Consider the following 25,697-nt stretch of genomic DNA (forward strand, 5'->3'; position numbering starts at 1 on the left):
TGTGAATTTTGAATGCTAGGCAGTGGGTACTTCTCTGAGTTATATCACATCAGTCATTTCAGTCCCTGGCAGAGGAACAGGAGGAGAATTTGGTACAGCTATTTAAAATGGGGAGGAGGTATAATTTCGAGAGCAGAATATTGAACAGAAAAACTCTGATTAGATTGTTCGCAATGTAATTCAAAGGTGCATGGACTTTGTATCAAGCCAGCATGTGCTTGTGTTTGTCGACAAGAAAAATGCCCACTCACACAGAATTGGAAAACCACAACTGAGCGGCATAAACTGTTTACAGGATGCACAAGTTAACAGGGCAAGGGTTTAATGTCTTTTCCAGAGAAACTTGACAGCTCCTCATTACCAGTTCAATCTTCAAATTTAAGAATGCTTTGCAATGGGATCTTTACTTCTACTAGGGCATGTCCTACTATTATGCCCTTTCTCTTGGCACAGCCTGCATGCGTATTCCCTACCTCCAGATGCCAAAAGGCCCTTCTTTGCTTTAGTATTCTGCACCTTAAAACTAGTGGCTTGAGAGCATGTCCTGCTATTATGCCCACTTTCTCCACAAATCCTGCAGCGATGATGCTTTGAAACTTTGCCGTCGGTATCTCTTGACTTCCGACAGGTTCTTCTGTTATGGCCCTTTCCCCCACATACACTACATCTGAATCGCTTGTCTTTCAATTTAAGTTCTGGGCAGTAGTATCTTCGGTGACCTTCATGTCCACAGTTTTTGCAGTAAAATTTAACTCCTGCATCAGGAAAAAACACGCAGCAACTATGAAGTAAATAATTTTTCTTCTTTCAATAATCCGAACTGTGATGAAAGGAACTTTTTTTTTTTCCCAAAGCCTGATGTAATCAAGCAGAAACCTTGGATGGTCTAGACTACAGACTCTGGATTGTTGAATAGAAGCTGTGCCCTGACTATTAAGTCATCAAGTGCTTGCCTGCATTAGCTCTATTAAAACTCCACACAGTTCATCGTAACAATTCCTAACGACAAAGTAAATTCTTTGCAAGTAGGCAAAATACAATATATAAAATCAGCTCTGGGGAACTTCAACAATCATCTTTCCTCCAAACATGACTTTAAACTCAAAATAAAATATCAATCAACTATAAGAATGTGATTTAGATGTTGAAGGCTAGTCTAAAAATAATTTGTCCTAAAATTACATTTAATTGAAAATTTTCCCAAGTGGGTATTCATTCAATGAAAAGTAGTAAACACTGAAAAAATCAAATTATACAGAATGAGCATTGGATGGCATAAAATTTAAGCAGATATTTGAATCCTGAACCATTAAAATCAGTACTACTCATCACCAACATGCAACTGAGGTGGAATTGTCACAAATGGAAACAACTAAAGAGATGCACTAAGAAATGAGAAGATGCAACTCCAAAAATTTTTAAATTAAACAAAAACATGTTTATCTTTAAAAAAAAAATTAACACTTAACAAATTTACCAGTTAAAAGTTGCATCATGTATATGTGCTGCGCAGGAGGGCCAAAGGAATAAAACGTGCAAGTTTGACTAAAATCCTACAGCAATAAATGGAGCGTATGAACTAATCTCAGAAATTATTGAACCAACCTTTCATTGCAATGCTTCTCTTGTGACGATTATCTGGATCACGAAAGAAAGCTTTCATAGCTTCAGAAGCACGCTTTCTTGCTGCAGCAGTTCCTTTGGTTTTCTGAATGAAAAATATAGACATTAAATACATCAACGAGAATCTTTTCATTTTCCACAATGTTAATTACAAACTACAGAGCACTTTCATAAATTAAAGGTAATTCCAGCTGTTAGAGGTTATTTATGTCTTTAAGTATTATTATTATTAAATGTACGTTAATTAGTGAGAATTAGTAAGGGTATTATTGTCATTAAAATATATTTAATTTGTATTATAAATAGAGGGAGAGACCTATCTTCAAGTTAGGTCATTCATTTTAATCAAAATCTCAACACGGTATCAAAGCATGATCCAACCTAAATCCTATCATATTCGGCTGTCACCGGAAAAACACATTCTCATCGCTGCCCTTCTCAGATCCACCTCCATCCTTCATTATTTCACAAAACTAACCATATAGCCAAAAACAGAACCCTCCAAAGCCTACCCAAACAAAACCCCATTTCCAGAAACAGCCCCACGCACCCCCACACGTTGGCCAACTGCCAGCAGTGCTGAGCCCATGCACCAGTGCATGAGAGAGTTTCCAGCCACCCTTTTCTTTTTCTCTTTCTTTTTTTTCCTCTCCCATGTTCTAATTCCCTCTCTAGATAATATTATCAAGTTATTGAACATGTTTTTTGTCCAAAGATCCAACCTTTTTCGACCACACACTCGTGGTAATTCATTAATTTTTGTTTGGTGCTCGTAAAGGCTTCTTTGTGGGTTTCTTGGAGCAATGGCAGTGTTTGCAAGTTACAATTGTGAGACTGTGGCAGTGCTATCTCAGTTGGTAAGTTGTTCACCTCATCCGTGGTTGTGTCGGTGCTTCACATAGTTTGTGATTGTCCCGATTAGTTTTAATTGTTCTTCTTGTTTGACATTGGTGTGGCTACAAGTTTGGGAGTATTGGAATGGACTCTATAAATCCCAACAACAACTCAAAAGTTGGATGGAAAGAATTATGTTCAATGGTCTAAATTAGTTCGGGTTTATTTAGCAGGATTAGGAAAATCTGACTACGTGCTCCAATCTGACCCTTCTGATGAAAAGAGAACAAAAGCGTGGATTCAAGAAGATTTCCTCGATTGTTTCCCTCTTGTGGAATTTGATGGAGCCATAAATTGCACGGATGTGTATGCATTTAGATACATGCAAGGAGATTGGGGATTATGTCAAGCTTCTATACTCTAGTAACATTACACATATGTATGATTTATCCTAGGAGTACTTCTAGTTACAACAAGGAGATTGGAGCATTACAGATTATTTTGGAGAGAGGAAGCATATTCATGAGGAGCTTAATGTCGTGCAACCTGTAACTGCCGACAACCTATAACTGTCAACGTTCATAAAATGCAGAAGCAGAGAGAGCAGATGGCAGCTCTTCGGGTTCTAGAGGGCTTAAGACACGAATTTGAGGCAGTCCAGTCCCAAATTCTTAGTAGTGCAGAGTTGCCATCATTTGCCGATGTTTATTCTCATGTCCTTCGTGCTACCTTTAGCACACATTTTTCCCACTCTTGCATCTAGCTTTGAGAGGACAACCATTGCTACATAGGGTGATTTTAGTACTCTACCAAACAACCACAGAAGTTATCGAGGTGGTTCAAGTAGTCATGGTGGTAGAGATGGACAAGGTAGAGGCACTCCTCGCAGGTGCACTCATTGTGGACGAAGTAATTACACTATTGAGCAATGTTGAGATCTCCACAGTAGACCTTCACGCGTTGCCAATGCAGTCACCGCCAATTTCACACCTTTGGATGCAGCCAATGCAGCCACCACCAACTCCACGCCTTTGGGGCCAAGTGGGAGACAACGTACTGTATCCATGTTAGAGGAAGAGTATTCCAAGCTCCAGCAGCATCAAGTGTCAGTGCGTCACAACAAGCTTCTCTTCCCATTGCATCTCTTGTCCAAACAGGTAATCCCACGGTCTGCCTATCATCAAGTACTTCTCGTCCTAGTCCTTTAGTGATAGACTCCGCTGCCAATGATTATACCACAGGTATACCTAATTTCTTCTCCACTCTTCAAAATCCTGCAAATTTGCCTTGTGTTACTCTTGTTGATGGATTCACCACTGCAGTCAAGGGAATTGGGACTATAAATCCCACTTCTACTATTTCTCTTCCTTCGGTTTTGTATATTCCCAATTTCCTTTCAATCTTATGTCCGTTAGCAAGATTACTAAATCCATAAATTGTTTAGTGACATTCTCCCCTAATTTTGTGGTTATTTAGGATTTGAAGATGAGGAATACGATTGGTGGACGACATGTAGCTGGTGGACTTTATCACTTTGAGCCGCTATCTCCTTCTACCGCCTGCACTAGTGCTGCAACACCTCTTCAAATTCATTGTCGTCTTGGCCATCCTTCACTGGAAAAGTTAAAACATCATGCTCCTAATTTGAGTTTTGTGTCTAGTATTGATTGTGAGTCTTGTTAGTTAGGAAAGCACCATCATGTCCCTTCATTTCCCAAGTTCATAAATGCTACAAGCCCCTTCATGTTAGTTCATTATGATGTTTTTCAAGTTGGGTTTCTGGTACTTTGTAACCTTTGAGGATGATTATTGAAGAATGACTAGGCTATATTCAGTAAAAGATCATTCCAAGTTATAACATGTATTTTGAGTCTTTTGTTCTAAAATAAAGACTCAATTTGGTTTGCCAGTTTGAATACTTCAAAGTGATAATGCTAAAGAGAATTTCAGTGCACAATTCACTACTTATATGATTCAATTTGGCATTGTCCATCAATCATCCTATGCTCACACTCATAAAAAAAAATGGGGTTGTAGAGAGGAAAAATGGACACATCCTTGAAATCTGACTTTATCAAATGCATGTACATAAAGTGTTTTGGAGTGATGTTTGTTCATCAACTAACTGGGGTGGATAAGTTGGATCCTCATGCTATAAAATGTGTCTTTCTAGGCTACTCATATGCTCAAAAGGCTTATCGTTGTTATAGTCCTATGCTACATCGTTTTTTCTGTTTCTGCTGATGTTACCTTCTTTGAGTCTACACCTTACTACACCCAATCCCTAAGTGCTCCTGATCTCAATAAGTCTCTTCCTCTGCCTAATCTTCCAAATTCTATTTTGTTGTCCTTGCCCAACCAACCATCTGAGTCTCGATGTAGTTTGAGTCCTTCTCATCATCTTGATCATCCTAATTTGCGGGTGAATTCACGATGGCCGCTCCAAGGGAGAAAGTTCCCTCTAGCTTCTACTACCACGCCTTTGGTTTCCTCATTAGATGATCATATTTCCCATGATGTTGATCCTCCTATTTCTATTCGAAAAGGTAAATGCACATGTACTCAACATCCCGTTTTCAACTATGTTTGTTACAACTTCTTATCACCTCCTATTATTGTTTTGTTACTGCTCTATCATCTACTACTCTTCCTAAATCTATTTCAAAAGCCTTAGCCCACTCTGGATGGAGGAATGTTGTGGTTGAAGAGATAAATGCTTTACAGGACAATGGCACTTGGGACTTGGTATCTCTTCCTCCTGACAAGTCTGTGGTTGGTTGTCATTGGGTTTACACTGCGAAAGTCAACCCTAATGGTTCTATGGCTTGTCTAAAGGTCCGTCTTGTTGCTAAGGGGTATACTCAGGTGTATGGTTTCGATTATTCTAACACTTTTTCTCCAGTTGCCACACTTACATTAGTACGTCTATTCATCTCCTTGGCTACTACTTGTCACTAGCCTTTGCATCAGTTAGACGCAAAGAATGTCTTCTTGCATAGTGACCTTGAGGAGGAGGTCTATATGGAGCAAACACCTAGTTTTGTTGCTCAAGGGGAGTCAGGCTTAGCATGTCAACTCAAGAAGGCACTATATGGTTTAAAACAGACTACCAGAGTTGTACTACTTGAGCTTGGTCTTCAATGGTGTGTAGTGGATCATTCTGTGTTTTATCATCATACTTCATCAGATAGGATCCTTCTTGTTGTTTATGAGGATGATATTGTTATTACAGGTGATGATGATAAAGGTATTTAGAGTCTCAAACTTTTTCTATAACCTTAATTTCAAACCAAAAAATTTTGGACCGTTGAAATACTTCTTGGGTATTAAAAGTATATAGATCCCATATGGGAACTGTTTTTTCATAGAGAAACTAGATTGTTGGGATCTAACCGGTTGACACAACCATGGATCCTAACAGCAAGTTAGTGTCAGATATGGTTGATTTACTACCTAATCCTAAACAATACCGGAGACTTGTTGGAAAGTTGAATTATCTCACAGTCATTTGAGTGAATATATCTTTTGCAACAAGTGTTATGAGTCAATTTCTAGATTCTCATAGTACAAGTCATTGGGATGCAGTAATTCGCATCTTGAGATATCTCAAAGGTGCATCTCGGAGAAGTTTTTAATATTGTCAAGGTCACACTTATATCCATGGATATACAAATGCAGATTGGGCCACGTCACCTTCTGACTAAAGATCCACAACCAGATACTGTATCTTGGTTGGTGGTAATTTGGTTTCTTGGAAACAAACTGTGATGGCCCCGGTTCAAGTGCTAAATCAAAATATAGAGATATTACTTACAGCACTTGTGAACTTGTATGGTCATGTTGAAAGAATTGGGTTTTTCACATTCTCAGCCAATGAAATTGATGTGTGATATCAAGTTGCACTTCATATTGCCTCCAACCTAATCTTTCATGAGCAGACAAAGCATATTGAAGTTGACTGTCATTTTGTTCGAGAAAAACTTGTGCAGAAGTCTGATATGCAGCTTGCTAATTTGTTTACCAAAGTTTCGGCGTACTTGTGTTAAATTTATTTGTAACAAGCTAGGAGCATATAACATTTATGCTTCAGCTTGAGGGGGAGTGTTAGAGGTTACTTATGTCTTTTAGTATTATTATTATTATTAAGTGTGTTAGTATGTTAATAGTGAGGGTTAGTATTATTGTCATTAGAATGTCTTTAATTTGTATTATAAATAGAGGGAGAGACCTATCTTCAAGTTAGGTCATTCATTTTAATCAAATTCTCAACACTAGCAAATTCATTTAGTGTTGTATCATACACAACACATTCTTTTTCTTTTTAGGAAAAAAGGGTTAAATAAAATCTGAAAAAAGAGAGAGAAAAAAAAAGTGTATATTAAATTATTAATACTTGTATACTTCTCATCTTATGCAGTTAGCGAATTCGGTGATGAAAATATGAAAATTCACATTTCTACTTCATATTCAGTTCTGAACACTTGTGCCACATGGTTTTGTTCTTAACATGCCATTTCTATGATACAAAATTACCATCCTAAATAAAAATCTCAATGTTACCAATAGGAATAAATCAATATTTTCAAAAGTCACAACTTTGATCATACTGTCACAAGTTTATGCTCTGCAGTAAACTATTAGCTCTGTGTGGAAGTATGGAATCCAAGCCTTTGGATTTAGATTAAACAGATTTGTGCTAAATTCAATACAGTTTCATATTATGTTTTGTTCAAATCCACAAATCCAAATCCAAGGTTCAAACTCCAAACTCTCAAACACTAGGTTAGTTTTTTTGAAGACTAAAGTACTTTTGTTTGACCGTCTTCTAGTGGATTGCAGAAATTTACCAATGGGAAATCTTATAAATACTACAAATCAGAAAAAGAGAAGTGCAAAATACATACATGTGTCAACCAAAGTTTTAATTGATATGGATCTATATTCTAAAATAACTGTCAGCATAATCGGTTTTGAATACTGGAATTTCTGAAATGCGAGATATTTTAAAATTCCATACCTTAATTGCAGCCACCCTTTGCGCGTGAAGGATAGGATCACGGTGGATAATCTTCATTCTCTTACTAAATAACCCAGTTGTGGCATTGAGGCTCTGCAATCATCCAACTAAACAAAGAAAATTACCACAGCCAATATAGTAAACTGCTGCCATTGATTAAATACCTAGCACTATCAAAGGAAACAATAAACAAACATCTCAATTTATAAAGTCAAGCCAAATTTAGCATGGTACAGAATCTTTACTTGTGACCACTTAGAGAACACATCATGCATGTAATTGGAAACAGAGAAAGCACACAATCATACTACAACATTCTGCGCTGCACAACTGCAAAGAAACACAAGTAACTCCTAATCACTTGAAATACATTAAGTCATTAACAAAGGTCAGCTATGTATTTTAATAAAATATGAGATTTATTTCTGGATATTGAATTAACAGTACAGCAGCCAGCAAGTGAACTTAGTAGAACTCATTTAGGCATAAATGCATCAATTATGGCAGAAGCAATCATTTGTCATGTTAGGTCACATTAATCTGCAAATAAGAATACACATGATTTGTAGACTATTGAAATGCAATTCCCAAATTCATCTGTACAATTGCTTGCCTTTTTAATTCATCTCTTTGTATCTTGAGGCTGGTGTGGCTGCAGGTTGGATCTTTTTGGCCAGTAGAACTTGCATCCACACCGGCTTGCTTATAGTCCTGCAATTCTCATTTGTTTTACTGAAGTTCTTGCTAATACTCAAAACAAAAGATTTAAAATGTCCAACCATAATAATTTCAGGGGAAGAAGGGAAGATAGGAGGGAGGGATGGTATCACATATAGGGGGGGAGCAAAATTGACTAAAACAATTGATACCACACGGTCCCCACTGAGCTGACACACTGGCGGTGCCAAAATCAACTCAGCAGTGGCTGACCACCACAGGGAAAAGAACAGAGTACTTTTATGCTGCTGCCAGCCTTCCACACACTTGCCTTAACAAGCATGCCCCTAACACTCACAAATGCCATGCCTATGGCCATGAACAGAACTAAGAGGGGCTCCATGCAAGCACAGAGCCTTGTACGAGAGGTCAAAGTAGGGCAACCAAAGGCTCATGGGATACTGGATGACAACATGGCCTAACCTTGGATGCAGAGTAGAGACTTGCAAATGGTCGAGACCAGGATCAAGAGTACCCTTCTGGCCCACCAAAAGAATATGTCCCACCATCCCCTGAAATATAGCTTATTCATAATGCTTGCCAAAGGCTTGCAAGCCTTCAGAGTTAAGCCAGCAAATTGAGATTGCTCATAGAAAATCCCAAACTCCCTGCTAGAAATTATCTTATGTGGCAAACAATATGATGGTGCAAGTATGAATGTGCAGCTTTTGGTCTACCATTGCTTCCTCTTGCTCTCACATCTGCAAGCAGCAAACTCTCCTTCAAGACCACCACTCTTACGACATCAGCCACAGCAATATATATATGTAGCATCAACATTACCAACTCCAAGGACTTGAAAACCAAGTACTTTACAGGATATGAGAGATGATGTTTGGTCTACTAGGGTATCCTTGAAGCATGGTGACTACCAGAATAATCAAGAAAAAAGTGAGTTTAGGATCAATATTCTGATATAAAAGTATAGTGTGGCAGTTTTTAGGGTTCTTGGTCATTATGAAAAATTGAGCCAAAAAAAAAAGCAGGAAAATTTCATTCAAGCAAGATTACAATTTCTAGATTATACTTTTGGAAGAACATTCTATAACTGTTATGAACTTTATTAACTCAAAACTGATCAGCGATGGGAGATCAAGATTATACGCAAATAATAATAATAATAATAATAATAATACTAAATAAATAAGACTGAAATACTGGGGCAAGGCCAGCCATCTTTCATTTATAAAAATCCAAGCATTATCCCTACACAAACTCAACAGCATGATAGTGTTTTCATATGCTTAACAAGTGTATTGACCGATGTTTTAAAAGACTTAATCAAGGCTCGCTCAAGGCAAGGCATGCCTAAAATGCCTCGAGGCTCAATAAAAAATACCAAATTCCAAAAAGGCTAACACATTACATGCTAAGGCTTACACCCTCGTACAAAAGGCATGCCTTTTGTGCCTTTTTAGTTGAGGCTTACATATTTTGGGCGTGTAGTTCTCAAGTTAGATTTGGTTAGAAAATTTTAACTACATGTTTATATAAAATGAATGTCATAATAACTGAGTTGTTTCTTAGATTATGAAAATAATTTGAACTTTGTAATAGTATAGCTATCTCTTTTCATCATTTATGACATGAATTCAAGTGAGCAATTTTTGAGTAGCCAACAAGTTGTTTGCAAAGTACGTTTAATTTTTTTACCATTATATATGTGATTCTCTTAATTTTTTCTTTATTTTTAAAACATCTCATCTATTTACACATATTTTTATCTAAAAATAAAATTCTCAAAAGTCTTATGCTACAATGCCTTATGGCTTACGGTACAATGCCTTAAGGCTTACGCTTTGCCTCTTAAGGGCTAACACGCCTAGCCTTACACCTTTGCCTTTTAAAACATTGATATTGACTCTTCAAGTCCTTTAATTTAAGTCAACGTTTTAAAAGGCTCAATCCAGGCTCTCCTCAAGATGAGGCATGCCTAAAACACCATGAGGCTCAATCTAAATAACAAATCCCAAAAAAGCCAATGTGTTACATACAGAGTCTTTCAAATTTATCCACCACACTTTGTCCGCCTCTTTAGTTGAGATGTTAACGCACTGTGGATGTGGAAATCTCCAATTAGACTTGGCTAGAAAATTTTTAACTATAGGTTGAAATGAAAAGAATGCCGTAATATGAGTTGATCTCAAAAACACTTGAACCCCAACCTTTCCAAAATAAATGATTACTCCATCTTAGATCTTAAAAATAATTTGAACTCTATAATATTATACCTACCACTTGGCATGATTTCCTTAATGAATTAAAGTAAGAATTCTTTTTTTTTTTTAATGGTCAACAAATTGTTTACAAATTGCACATATGCATGCATTATTTTTTTGTGCATTTTATCTGTAATTTCTTATTTTTCTTATTTTAAAATATATGTAATTTATATACATATTTTTATCTAGAAATAAAATCCTCAAAAGGCATACGCCTCAAGCTAGAAGACTTACACCTCTCCTCTTAAGATCTAAAAAACCTCACCCCATTCCTTCACCTTTTAAAACATTGATTTAAGCAGTGGAAAAAGCTTTTGGGAAGCAGTTATTTTCACTTCATTTTCTGGATGATGGCCCAGGCCCCACAGTAACAAGGCTTGATGGCATGGCATATGTCAAGCCAATAGTTGTGGAGTTTTGAGCATTATTGTCCTTTCTTAGGTTGGATTCTTAAGCACTATTATAAGCTACATAGACATATATATACATACAAATGGGCAACTCTGCCAACTTGACAAAGACCTAATCTTAACTAGCTGTTTTTTGCTAGATGAATATTTCTTTGGCCATTTGCCTCTATCAAGGGCCATATTCTCTATTACGTCCAAATGTGCAATAGATATCACCTATCAACATTCACGAGCTTTTTATATGGACTTCCGCTCTTACAACAACAACACCAAGCCTTTAGTCCCACTAGGTAGGGTCGGCTACATGAATCCTTTTCCGCCAATTCACCCAAGTGAGAGTGTTTTCCTCAATTAGATTAAGGGCTATTAAGTCCTTACTACCTCATTTGAAGTTATTTGAGGCCTACTCCTACCCCTTTTCATGCTAGAAATAATAACTAATGCACTCCTCCTCACAAATGCTCTACTAGGCATGCGTTTCAAATGCCAAAACCATCTAAGCTGCCCCTCCCTTATCTTGTCTTCGATCAATACTATACCTAAATTATTGCATATATGCTCATTTTTAACTTTATCTTTTGATGTTATACCACTCATCCACTTTAATATTCGCATTTCAGCAACTTTTACTTTTTGTACATGTTTTTTAGTTGCCCATATTCTTAACCATAAAGCATAGCCAGCCTTATAACCGTTTTATAAAACTTTCCTTTTAATTTTAAGGGTACTCTACAATCACACAACACCCTAATGCACCCCTCCATTTAACCCAACTTGTTTCAATTCTATGTACTACGTTTTCTTCAATTTCCCCTTCCACTTGGATTATAGATCTAAGATATCTAAATGTGTTAGTATTACTAATCTCTTGATTATCAAGTTTAATCTTCTCTCCGCTGCTACTCCTTACTAAATTACATTTCATATATTCTGACTTATTCCTACTTATCCTAAACCCTTCAGACTCTATGTGGCTCTCCAAAGTTCTATCTTAGATTTTACTCTACTCCTACTATCATCAATCAACACGATATCATCTGCAAATAACATACCCCAAGGGATCTCATTTTGAATATTGCTAGTAAGTTCATCAATTACTAAAGTGAAAATATAAGGACTCAAAGTAGAACCTTGATGTACACCTATTGTGAATGAAAAATCTCCAGATTCTCCTCCAATAGTCCTAACATCAGTCACTACTCTATCATACATATCCTTAACGACCTCAATATATCCTTAACAGACTTTTGCTTTTAATAGGCTTAATACCAATGGTGTTGCAGTGAGGAGGCCTTACAAGGCTAACAATCCAAATATTTGTATTATGTGTTTAGAGGTGAAACTAGTGATCAATTGATTCTCCATTGTCAGTTGGCTAAGCAGCTTTGGGCCTATCTATTCTCAGTTCTTGATCAGGCATTGGTGCTGCCACTGATTGTTGATGCTTTTCTATTGGTGCAATATAGAGGCATTGGGATTATGGATATAGGCTGTTTTTGCCCTTCTTTGGCCCTTGTTCAAGAGGAATGCAAAGATTTTTAATGGCAAGAACAATTCCTTTACATCTATTTTAGGATACAATTGTTTCCCTTACTTCCTTTTGAGCTCATTCTTTGGGTTTCCTTCGAGAAGTTGTGTTGTTTGACCATCAGAGGGATTGGAGAGGAGTTTTAATGTAACCGTTTTTGTTTAATTTGGGAGGGTATCTCATCTTCCACTCTTTGTATTTTTTTTTTGTTAATTATGTTCTTTTTTTTCTATCAAAAAAATCCAATATTGATGAAGTACTTTAAGACAAGATTAGTTGATTTCGTCCACTTCCTAAAGCATAGCTGATCATTTTTATAACATGAAGTGTGTACAAATGGACATCACAGTTAACATACTACAAAATCTAACTTTTATGTATAAATAATACCAGCAATGAATAGGGTCTGAAATAAGGACAACTAGGACAATAGACCGCCAGAACAACCAAAGGATCAAAGGAAAACATCTAAAAAACAAAGGTAGCCATCACACCACACCACTAAGGTCAATGTACATAAGACATTATGAAATCTTAAGCAAAGAATGAAAAGACACAATGGGGGAAATGGAACAACTATAGTAGTTGTTGAAAAAGGCAGAAAAGAGAATCAAAATGGTACGTGTCGTAGAAGGCATGAATCCATGTGCAAAAACAAACAAGGTTGAAGCTGGTAACTAACTTTTAATGATCTGCTGATCTTTAACCCAACTTCAGGGGGTGGTGATTGATATACACGCTTCGATTTTTTCCTCACATCTAGCTTTATGTCTAACTTGTCAACTTCATCATCTTCTTTCATTTTGAGTGGAGAACTGTAAATGAACAAGCATTAAAATCATCAGATCCAACCAGAAAGCTAAAGTTCAAACATTTAACATATGAATGATAATTAATAAACCTTCCAAAAAAATCACAACTAAAGTACTAACTCAAGTACACAAAGCACAAGCACTTAATTAACACAATAAAATTTGAAGCATATTCTTTTGAGAAATGAAGATTTCAGAAAATCAATTGATTTTATGCCTAGGAGATCAACAATAGAATTTATTTATCTTTTAATAAGTTTAATGGAAAAGTTGGGGGAAAAGAAAAGGGACTTGCATTGGTTTTTATTGAGCTAAAGAAAGCTTATGGTAAAATTCCTAAGGAAGTTCTTTGGTGGTTTTTAAAAAAAGAAAGGAGTTTGCAGTAGATATACGGAGGTCATTAAGGATATGTACGATAGAGTAGTGACTAGCGTTAGGACTATAGGAGAAGAATCTAGAAATTTTCCAATCACAACAAGTGTACATTAAGGTTCTACTTTGAGTCTTTATCTTTTTACTTACTAATTGATGAACTAACAAGAAATATCCAAAATGAGATCCCTTGGTGTATGTTGTTTGCAGATGATACCATGTTGATTGATGATAGTCGGAGCGGAGTGGAATAAAAGCGAGAAGTCTAAAGGGTTTAGGATAAGTAGGAATAAGACAAAATATGAAATGTAATTTTAGTACTGTAAGGAGTAGCATTGATATATTTAGATATCTTGGATCTATTATGCAATCTGAAGGGGAAATTGAAGAAGATGTAGTACATAGAATTAAATTAGGTTAAGTAAAATGGAGGAGTGTGTCATGTGTGTTGTGTGATCGTAGAATACTATTAAAATTAAAAGAAAAGTTTTATAAGACAGCTATAAGGTCAATTATGCTTTATGGTTCAGAATGTTGGACAACTAAGAAAAAATATGTACAAAAAATAAATGTTGTTGAGATGTGAATGATAAGGTGGATGAGTAGTTTAACATTAAGATAAAGTAAGAAATGAGCATATACGTAATAATATAGGCATAACACCGATTGAAAATAAGGTAAGGGAGGGGCAGCTTTGATGGTTTGGGCATTTGACCTGTGAGAAGGAGTGAGTTAGTTATTGTGTCTGGCTTGGAAAGGGGTAAGGGCAGACCTAAAATAACTTGAAATGAGGTAGTGAGGAAGGATTCAACAGCCCTTAATCTTTAGAGGAAAATGCTCTTGATTGGATGAATTGACGGAAAAGAATTCGTGTAGCTTACCTCACCCAATGGGACTCCAGGTTTTTTGTTGTTGTTGTTGTTTTTATTGTTTATCCTTTTGAAAGGGAAACAAACTCATCCTATGTTGAAATAAGGATTAGCTACTCTTGTATCTTTCCTTTTTTCAAATCTATAGATAAAGAAGTAATTGCATTAAAGGGTACCAAGGCCGTTCCAACCCACCAAAAAAGTAAGAAAACAGACAAGAAATCTGAAGTCAAAAAATCAATCCAAGAAGTGAGGATTGGTGTAAGATTTCCAGGACTCTCCAAAAAAATGTGTGCTAGCATGAAAATGATTTTTCACCTTCATGTTCTGTACACACATACCCATCCTTAAAAAAAAAAAAAAAAAAAAAAACCCATCTCTTTCCCTCCAAATACTCCAAAGCACACAAAGGGGGGCAATTTCCACATTTTTCAAAGTCTTATTCCAGCCTTTAAAACTCCAGCAGTGTAGAAGTGAAGACTCAGTATTTGGCATCATTGACACAACAAGATGTTGGGCTTTTGTGGAGCCTAGTTGTGTTTTAATTTGGATGACGACCCGACCTCTATTTAATTAGAGATTTCTATCTTAAGGCTTAGTCTATGGAGCAAAGGCTTGGGCCGTAAGGGGGCACAAGCTGTACTTGTGGGGGTCCGGGGGCAACGCCCTTGGGAAAATTTTTTGGAGCCCATTCGGAACGGAACCCTAGGCGCAACATATAAAAAGGAATGCTTTCGGGTGATTAGGGTTGGCGTTATTGTACCTGCAAGAGAGCGAGAGGGAGAGCATTGTATCGCCGCACTCTCTGTGTTTTCTTCCTGATAATATTGAAATCCCTGCAACTCCGTAGACGTGGGCAAAATTGCCGAACCACGAAAATATTGTCTTGTGCGTGTGATTGATTTTTCTTTGGCGTTATTTTTCTTCTATTTTGTTTCTCACAGGTTTCGGGAATTTGTTCTTTATTCCCAACACAAGAAACTCTGCTAGATAAGGCTCCAGAACTCCCTTAATATAGGATAGTGCTGCAGGTGATTAGTACTTTCTCCTCTTGCACACCACTTGACTACCATCACATCTCTATTTCCAAGGTTTTACACCCCTTATCACCCTGATTCTTAAGGAATGTAACCATTACAACCAAACAACAAAAATGAACACAATTCAATTCTTCATCCCTTGAAAAGATAAGTTGTCATATCTCCTACAACACATTTCCTCTTATGATGTTAATGGCACTTCAAACTCAAGGCTTCACATCAATTTTTGCTTTTCCTTGTAGCCTACATTTTTTAGCATTTCATAAAGCATAAATGTAGATGCAACAAACAGCAACGGAACTCACAATTCCTGAATTTCAGTTTTTTCTAATAAACAATCTGCACTAAAAGAGACTTGTAACTTCCTTTATTTTAAAATGCTATTTCCCAGGAAATAGGTTGCCCATACCATCCTCAATCAGTAGAATCCTTAATAAAAATGTTTTCTCTCCCATCAAATGGCAAAAGCAGGGTAAAATTAAATCAAACTTTGCAGACCTAAGTAACTAAACAAAGCAAGAATGTCTAGTCAACTGCTGCACCTCAACGCATTTCGGTAAAAACCAGCTAGCCATTTTTCTTAATTCCATTATTCATTCTGGGTTTCCTTGAATTTGAAAGTTCTCATTTAGTAGGTTTCTATACCAAGTCTCAATCCAATTAAGTTTGTAGCCTCAACCAATTTCACTTGGAAGAAAGTGTGCACAAGAAATTTTTTTCTTGCTTTCAGAAAGAAGCACAAACTATAACCGAATGCAGATGTATGTATATTTGAAATTATGCATGTGTATCCATCAGTATGTGTAATCATTTAGCATGAAAAAGGCATCAACATAAGCAAAAGAATGGTAGCAAATAAACAATTGAAATTGATATTGAAATGCAAATGCTCTATTGTTACATACATCCAACTCTCAATGTTCATAGTTCTATAAATTTTTACAGGTAGATGTGGCTAAGTTTGAACATTGGAGGACCACTTTAGAGTCTAAAGGTATTAGGATAAGTAGAAATATGACATAATATATGAAATGTAATTTAGTAACATAAGGAATATTTGAGAGAAGATTAAACTTGATAATCAAGAAATTAATAGTACTAGTGGATTTTGATAACTTGGAGTTAAAGCAAGTTGGGTGAGGATTGAGTCAAGCGTGTTGTGTGATCATAGAATACCCTTAAAATTAAAAGGAAAGTTCCATAAGATGGCTAAAAGGTCAGCTATGCTTTATGGACCAGAATGTTGGACAACTAAGAGCATTTACAAAAAGTAAAATTTTCCAAAATGCGAATGTTAAAGTGGAAAAGTGGTGTAACATTAAAGATAAATTAAGAAACATGCATATATGCAATAAACTAGGCATAGCACCGGTTGAAGACAAGATAAGGGAGGGGCAGCTTAGATAGTCTGGGTATTTGAAACACGGGCCTAATAACGCACCTGTGAGGAGGAGTGACTTATTGTATATAGTATGAAAAGGGGTAGGGGTAGGCCTAAAATAACTTGGGATGAGGTACTGATGAAGGATTTAATAGCTCTTAAGCTAGAAGAGGAAAATGCTCTCAATCAGGTGAATTGGTGGAAAAGGATTCATGTAGCCTACCGCACCTAGTGGGACTTCTTCTTCTTGTTGTAGATGTGGCTAATTGAAAAAGTATACATTTAAAGTACACTATTTTTTTTAATCCAAATAACAAAGTTGTGCATTCACAAGTACTAACAGAAGTGCTGAAGATTCCACCTTCAAAAAAGAGTCAACATCAACATATAATAGTATTAAGTTTGAATCTACTCAATATAGATTCACAAGCTTTAATGTACTCAATTTAAATTCACAAAATAGAAAAAGGTTCTAACAACATCACCTGCAGGTCCAAAAGGGCAGCGCAAAATTCTAATCTCGCATTCCATGATCAGTCTAAGACTAAACTAGCATAGCGGATATCAAACCCAATAAGAAAAGTCCCATTTGTATGAGCTTAAGGTACTTCACCCCACATAAAAAGTAGTAAACATGGTGGAGGACTGCCTGCATCATTTAGGCTGCCTAATCGGCATACATATTTTAGGCATGGATTTAGGAAATAGGAAATTATGCTTGTATTAAATTTTTTTTGTGTTGTGTAATTTCCTGTTAAAAGTTCAGTTAGTTGTAGTAAGTACTTGGTTTGCAAGTGTATGAGACAGTTATCAAATTTGAATCAGAATTGCAATTCAATTTCCCTCTATATCTTGTGTAGCCCCCCCTCTCCTCTCCTTCTTCCTTCTTCCTCCTCCCTTCTTCTTCCTTTTCCTTCTTCCCTTCCCTTTTCTGTTATGTCCTATTTTCTATTCTATTCTCCTCTTTCTCTCTCTTTATCCCTACTCTGTTTCTGAACTTCTCCCCTGTTATGTCTCTAACTGCACTTCTATCCAGCTGTTCTCTCCTAGTCTCCTTCTCCCTTGCTCTTTCTTCTTCTCCTCCTCTCTATCTCTCTCCCTCAAATCCCTCTAGTGGGACTTAAGACTTGGTTCATTGTACCAATTTAGTATCAAAGCAAACCATGATCACCATGCACCAGAGACTGTTCTCATCTGCAACTTCCGAGAAGATTACAGTTGTGCCCTTTCCAGTCATAATTTTATTGCACATCCATCATCATCAAAGACAGACACCAGCAAAAGGCCATCCCCTGGAATTTCATCGCTGTCCAATCACCAACAATATGGCACACTCCAGCGAAACATTTTTCCAGCCGTCGCCCCTTCAAAACTCCACATTTTCCAAATTTATCCTGAAAAACTGCCACTACAACTCACCACCCTTTGCTCCACCACCAGCCAGGACACCACCGCCAGAAGCTCCTTGCCAGCAGAGCATGCCTCCCATGCACCAACAACAAAAAATTCCAGCAACTTCTTGATGTAGGACAAGAAGCAAGACCTTGAGAAGATCCTTGTTGGAGAATACTTGAGAAGAATTGGATTGAGGATCATTGGGTTGGGTTAGTAGTTTATTATGGGTGTTTAGCATTAATTAGTATAGGATTATGTGTATTTGGGGTTTGTTTGTAATATTTGTGTAAAGTAAGGGTATGTTTGTATGCTATGTAGTTTTAGGGGTATATGTGTAGTTTCATGTGTTAAGGCTTTCTTATAAATACTGTGTGAAAGACATGTTGTTGGCACTTGTTGATGAATTTGAATTGAATTGAATGAGAGTTTTCCCCTGGTATCTCCTCTCGCCTCACTTCCCCTTCCTTTCTTCTGATTTCTCCATGGCTGCAGAACCTTGATGCTGCCCCTGCATCACTTCTGCTTCTAAAATTGCAAGAAATTGGTTCTAGCCACAATATTTTGGTTTTTGATAGAAAATCAATTACCAATTTACGTTCACTTTTTTTTAGCATGAATTCAATTCTGCCAGGATGCTATCTGGACTGTGTGTGCTCTATCTGGGCAGTTTTCTGATGATTTGAGAAATTGGGAGCTAGTTTTAGAAATTGCACAGCTATGCTGAGAGCCAGAGACTTATTGCAACTTGAGCTTAGAGTATTTGGTGAGGATCAGCAGCTCCTCAAGCTCCTTCCATTTCTTAGCACAGAACACAGTGGAGTATATTATAGATGATGAGCTCATCACTTCTCCTCAGAGTGATTTTCAACAGTATCTTTGGCTCAATGGAGAGATCATCCTGCTTCAGGTGCTACATGGCTTACTGAGAATGTTGTTTGTGAGAGCGCTTCTAAGTTGTTAAGAGTCATAGTTACAGTCACACTCTACCAGGTTGAGTTTCTTTCAGCTGGGGAGCACAACGGAAGACTGCCTAAATAATTTAGGCTGCCTAGTCAGCATATACGTGTAGATTTAGGAAACTATGCTTGTATTAGACTTTTGCTTGTGTTGTGCAATTTCCCGAATTCCTGTTATGCTGGGTTCTTATGTAATTATGCATTCTAGTTAGTTCTAGGTAAAAGCACTTGGTTTATGAGTTGATTGAGACAGCCATCAGATTTGAATTAGAATTGCAATTCAGTTTCCTTCCTTGACTCGTGCAGTCCCTCTCCTCTCCTCCTTCTTCCTCCTCCCTTCTCCTTCCTTTTCCTTCCTGCCTTCTCTTCTTCGATCTGTTCTGTTCTCCTCTTCTGCCTCTTTCTCTCTGCCCTATTTCTGAACTCTCTTTTCTCTGTTATGTCACTAACTTTTCTTCTATCCTGTTGTTTTCTCTTCTTCTCCCTTGTTCTTTCTTCTTCTCGTCCTCTTCTCTCTATTTCTCTCACTCAATTCTCTCTCTGATTCTGTTTCCTACATTGCATGGGCTTGTCTCCAATCATACGAGTATGCCACTAGCCCCAAAGTTTTAGGAAGAAAGAAGAGAATAGGTCTACAAAACCTATCCAAATAAGAGAAAATGTATACCAACTATTGACACAAATACATGATCGTCCTATTGACATTAAATTGACATAAACATTGTTTTTTAAGTCCTTTAGAATATAACCAATCATACAAAATTGAACAAAACCATAGAGCAAGTATAATTCACAGCCACAAGTAACTGAACAAAAAGCAAAAGGATGCTTGCTCCATGAAATTTTCTCTTAGAAATATTGAACTAAACAATGTCAGAGAATAGAGTAAAGTAGATAGAAGAAGGAAATATAGGAGTCATAAGCCTATAATTATATCGTTTGGTGTTAATTATACCAAAGGGGAGGGTGAACAAAAAAAAACGCACAAATTTAAACAAACATGTAAAACTAAAGCAGGGTGTTAGAAAGTTACATTGAGCGGGCTCTCTCCCAAGGTTGCTCATCAATTGACTCTTCCCAAATTACACAATCCCCTGAGCACTGATGGCAAGTTCTCAAACCCTGTTATACTTGAGGCAAAAGAATAAGAACAAGGTTAAGAAACTATAGTGTGTTATCCATGATGATAAATAACTTACAGAGTGGTTGCATGTCCTGCACAAATTACAAGACCCCATCACATTTTTATAACATTATTATGCAGAAACATCATTCCCCTTTCCCATTAAAATTCCAGTTGTCATATGCAAACTTAACATGCGTCTATGATACTTAGTTTATGTAACACAAAAATCTAAAGGAAGGTAACCTCCTTGCATTCTTAACAGGTACTAAAGTGGTGTTGAGGTAGTAACCCTCATTGTTGATCAAGTACAAGCCACTTATCGCATGTTTGTATCCACATAGAATTAATAAATAAGGCTGCAAGAGCATGTACCTTTCCATTACATTGTGAACAATCCAATCTAGGTTTTTCTATTCCACATTCTGTACAGAGAGTATAACCCCTTCCCCTGCAGCTTGGACAAGGCAACTCTCTGATATACTGACCATTTGGACCAAACCATGACCTTGGTTTGGTTGCACCAGAAATAACATTCCTGGAGTGAAATTATATATTAGCTGTTGCGCCTCAACAAATTGGAAAATATGTGAAATATAAGACAAATACTATGGTTGTTTACATAACACTGCTTCATGATTAAAGGCAGCAACTAGTATCACACTTATTGATCCAATCCATTGAGAAAGGGCATCATTATAAAAATTATTTAAAAAAAAAAAAGTTTGCAGAATAAACCTGCAAAATATACACCGCAGAACTGAGAGAAAACCTTCTCATTGTCAAACACATAGATTAGGAAACTGTCATGGTGATCAAATTATGAATTGAAGGTGCAACAAAGATGCCTAAAACAACCTATAAATAGTTGATGTGTTAAGACCAGGGAGTCCTAGCACAAGCTTGCGGGCACCAACTTCGCCCAAAATCTTAGCCTTGGGTACATCCATATAAATATATAAGGCACCACTCCTCTACATTTTTGCCAACTCTCATAAGTGAAATTTCCATCAATCATGTGTGTTACAAGCAGAAGCCATCTGTCTCTTAGAAGCAAGCCCAACTCTGACAATTGCTCAAGTGAGCTTACCCTTGTGCTTTACGTGCCTTGAATTGCATTTTACATGCCATTTGAATCAATCCTACCTCCCACATGATGTAGGACAGGCAACTGAATTCAGAAATAGAGAGAGACTAAGAGAATTATGGGAGAGAATTAGAAGAAGAGGAAAATAAAAGGAGAGGAAGATAATTACAGAAGTACAGAGATATAGAAACAGAAGCAGAATTACAGAATACAGAAAAGAAATCAAAATAGAATTAGAAGGCAGCAGAGAGAACAAAGAAAGAGAAGGACAGACTGGAGAAAGAGAAAGACAGAATGGAGAATGGCAGAACAGAACAGAACAGAGATGGGAAGAGGAAGAAGAAGAAACCTGCGAAACAGAAGGGGAGAGAGAGAAGGAAACAGCAATAGCAATTCTGATTTAAAACATTAACTCTTCCATACAATCACACTAATTATGCAGCCAATACCACAACTCTCACAAATAATTACAAAATAACCCCAACTAAAACATGTAATTACAAAATAAACCCAAAGTACTTAAAAAAAATACACAAAATAAACCTAAAGTAACTAAACTAATCATATAACCAGAGTTTTCTCAAACTAAAAAAATAATAATAAACTTAGCTACAATATAAACATCTAAAGTTCTACATTGGTGGTTCGCCATAGCCATGTCTTGACCCCATTCGAATCCATCTACTTGATCGATGATCCTAATTGTCCTCGACCACGAAAGTGGTCCCTCAACTAATAACACATCAAAAAAATAAGCTTTTAGACTTTGACTTACCTTGTTGTTTGCCAAGATTTATGAACCATTGGCTCTAACACCACTTGTTAACATGAGGGAGTCCTTGCGCAGACTTGATACATGGGTGAGCACTAAGTTGACCCAAAATCTTAAGCCATTAGGTCTTGGGTCCATCCATGTATATAAGTCATTCCTCTTCTCTAATTTTTTATGCAGGACAATTCTCACTATTGGAATTTCCAACTCGATTACTTTAAAAGCTAAAATTTTTAGAGAATAGTGGTTCTTTTCCTTTCATAAATTCCTATACTCCCCCACACAAAACCACGAACGGAGACAAGGAGGGAGGGCAAGGACAGGCCATGCCACCTTAGCTCCTCCCTTCAAAAGTTGTGGGCCCATGCAGTGGTCAAAAACAGATTTCATTTTCCATTTTAGTCTTCCAAAGAAGTATAAAAAAAACACTAGCTTATTTTTTAGTTTTCCAAAATTTGTATTAAAAAGACACAAAAATAAAGGGTTAGTTTAGTTGTGTCATACAGTTTTCATTTATCATTTCTAAACTTTCAAATAATTACAAAAAAGACAACTTGTTTTTCAATTTCCTAAAAATTATATAAGAAATCAAAAATTTAGAAAACAATAAAAAGACATTCCCCCCCCCCCCCTTCCCTATACAACTTTAGAAAATTGGAAAACAAGGTGACATTTTATAATTATTTGAAAAAACGGAAACAGAAAATAGTTCATTTTCCACAACTGAATAGTGCCGAAACTTTTTCTTTATGTTCCAATTCTTTATAAAAATGCTACAAAACTGAAAAATAAGCTGACTTTTTTGTAACTCATTGGAAAATTAAAAATGAAAAATTAAAATTATTTTCCACAACTAAATAGACCTTACAAATTTATAAAAGAATTAGATGGTGGTCCCCTTAATTCTTAAACTTTTCTTCAAGAATATATATATACATTGTTATTTGTAAAATAATTTCATGGTGTTCCCAATGTCTTTAGAATATTAGGAAAATAGGGGTGGCAGCACAAATAACATTTTTTACCATGAGTGTTCTACTTTAGTTTTTCACAATTTACATTTCTTTCATCTTCACCCCTCCAACCATAAAATCCTGAGTTCGCCTCTTCTTTTCCTTTTGGGTCAGCCAAACATGAAAAAGTTTTAGGCAGAGTTTGGAAGCATGGAATGCAGGCCTTGAATTTAGATTTTTGAGGATTTGATTGAAACTCAGTACAATTTGATACTGCATTTTGTCCAAATCTACACAATCCAAATCCAATGCCTAAAATCCAAGGTCACAATAAGCAGGGTAATATTTTTTGGGAGCTATGCTGGTTCAAACACATGATCTCCTGCTTCCATACCATGTCAAACAATCAGTTACACTAAAAAGCTCAAACTTGCAGAGAAAATGTAGTTCTATAACTTAGATATATTCATTTGAGATGTTTATTTAACATTGAACCCTAAAGATGCATTTTCGCCATTCAGCCAACCGTCATCTTTTTCAACCTTCCTACAATTGCAGAAACATGCATGGTACAAAACTCTTCTCCGTAACAGAAATAAATTTTACTATTTACATCCAGAGCCTTCAAAAGATGTTATGTATATAAACATAAAGTATGAGGTACTATCAAGCAACCACATCTCAGTCTAATCTTACTCTTCATTACAAATAAAAGAGTGGAGTGTGCGCGTGAAAGAGGTAAGAATGCATAGAAGCACACACAGAACAGATGAAACCTTGGCTGTAAATCCTCAAGCCCAAAGAGCTCCTCCGAAGCATCATAACTCAGCTGTCAAAAAGAAAAGACAAAAACAAAAACAAATCGCCATTCAGAAAATTTGTACCACGAATTTTTCGAAAACTTCTATTCAAATTCCTAGAAACACAGCTCCGTTGAGAAATTACTAGATAGAACTGGCTACGACAATTGCTTGCATTAACTCAGAGAGAGGGGAAAGAGAGAGAATTGCCTGGCTTTGTTTGGGCACTGAAACTGAATCGTCGTTCAAGGAGGACGAAATCCCAAAAGGAATAAACGAAGTTCTTCTGTTCGAATGGGGAAAAGACAAGAACCGCACATTTCTACGCACCCAAGGCATCAAAACCCAATGAGAGGCACAAATCGATGGCATTTCGCACGACAGCGTGTAGAAATGATCCGATTTGCAACAATCAGTCACCCAGCTTCAGAAATCATAGAGAAAGGAAAGAAAGAAGAGGACGAAGCATGATAATTTCATCTCATATTCTTCTTCTGTGGCCAGAAACGAAACAAATCTCTTCGGTGCAGCCGTTTAAACTTTAAAGGGTGAAACTCCCAACCTACTGATCTTCATCCCAACAGCTAACTCGATGGCACTTTGGCTGCCAAGTCAAGCTTAGTAACAGATTCATTTAAAGGGGTTAGTTACCCGTCTTCGATTTACAGATTCGGTTTAGTGAGAATAGCTCGCGATCATGACAGGACTCGAGGAAGAAGCCCCGGCTAACACCTTGCCAGCAGCCGCGGTTACGGGTCCGTGATGCCCGTGACACGTAACACGACTAGCAAAAATAATAGGGACATCCATCAAAGAAACACTTAACTAGTTTTTTCCAATTTATTATTATTTTAAAATAATATATTAAATAATATTCTATTCAAAAAAATTATCTTCAGAATGGTGCTCACGCTCGCCGGTTGTCACGCATCCGGACCAACTTATTTTTCAGGCAAATCTCACTGAATCAAGCAACAAGATTTGTTTGCCATGCGTCAACACTTGATTGGACTATCATTTAAATCTTGTTGTTTGGTTTGACATTTGTTTAAATCTCGCTGAACCGTGAGATTTACTGTGCATTCAATTTTTTTATTAATAACCTTAAGTATTCCATTTTCAAAAATATTTTCAATTGCAATTTGTAACATTTCAATTTTTTGTATTCTCCTTTTTTATTTATTTATTATAATAGTGATAAATTAAATTTTTGGAGCGAAAAAGCATTTATTAATTTAAATTTTGACATAGAATAAATTAAAATTTTTAATTTAATTAAAAATAATTATTATTGAAATTTGTTAATTAAAAATCTTAATAATTTTAATTTAAATTATATTTAAAACTAATAATAAAACTTATTTAAATACAATCAAATGTCACTTATAATTTTCAAAACTTCTCCAATCCAACATTTATTATCAACACTTATTAAATTCAACACTTCTACATAAGCATTCCAAACGATTTTTTAGTTTATGTTATCTAAAGAGTTGCATTTAGATTGAAAAAGATATTTCAAATTTTAGTATACAATACTCTTGAGCTTGAAAGTAATTTTCGAATGAGGAGTTAGGGTAGTTGATGGAGGGAAAAATAAATCTACAGTGTTGTGTGCATTTAATTTAATTATAAAGAGTTATAAGGTTTTCTAGCTATAGATTTATTTTAAATGATACTAATAATTTAGAAAAATTACTTAGACAATAATATTGTTTTAAAATATTTGTTTTGTACAATTTTCATAAAAATTAATGATTAAATATATCTTTAAAAAATAAAAAAC

The 25,697-nt window shown here is 36.2% G+C and overlaps 1 protein-coding gene across 2 annotated transcripts; it reads right to left on the reverse strand.

The window, feature by feature from the left end:
• Positions 1-140: 140 nt before the first annotated feature.
• On the reverse strand, positions 141-24,610 carry LOC131145075 (uncharacterized). Of its 2 annotated transcripts, XR_009133971.1 has the most exons (9): positions 24,122-24,610; positions 23,888-23,940; positions 20,675-20,837; positions 20,210-20,298; positions 13,034-13,166; positions 7,475-7,567; positions 1,606-1,708; positions 877-953; positions 709-755 (listed from the first exon to the last, which is right to left on the reverse strand). XR_009133971.1 is itself a non-coding variant. In XM_058094136.1 (8 exons), exons 1-8 carry the CDS (start codon positions 24,281-24,283, stop codon positions 379-381), a joined length of 1,173 nt encoding a protein of 390 aa, XP_057950119.1. In that variant the 5' UTR covers positions 24,284-24,610; the 3' UTR covers positions 141-378. The 2 variants fall into 2 exon arrangements, 1 of the variants encoding a protein (XP_057950119.1); XM_058094136.1 differs by lacking the exon at positions 877-953 and having other exon boundaries at positions 141-755.
• Between the last annotated feature and the right edge of the window lie 1,087 nt (positions 24,611-25,697).

The sequence above is a fragment of the Malania oleifera genome, chromosome 12, assembly GCF_029873635.1.
Source record: "Malania oleifera isolate guangnan ecotype guangnan chromosome 12, ASM2987363v1, whole genome shotgun sequence".
Lineage (NCBI taxonomy): Eukaryota > Viridiplantae > Streptophyta > Magnoliopsida > Santalales > Ximeniaceae > Malania > Malania oleifera.

Coding starts and splice junctions, on each gene's coding strand:
- LOC131145075 (XM_058094136.1), bottom strand. CDS start 24,283: ATGCCATCGATTTGTGCCTCTCATTGGGTTTTGATGCCTTGGGTGCGT. Junction 23,941..24,121: donor CAGTGCCCAAACAAAGCCAG/GCAATTCTCTCT, acceptor TCTTTTTGACAG/CTGAGTTATGATGCTTCGGA. Junction 20,838..23,887: donor CTTGAGGATTTACAGCCAAG/GTTTCATCTGTT, acceptor ATTTCACTCCAG/GAATGTTATTTCTGGTGCAA.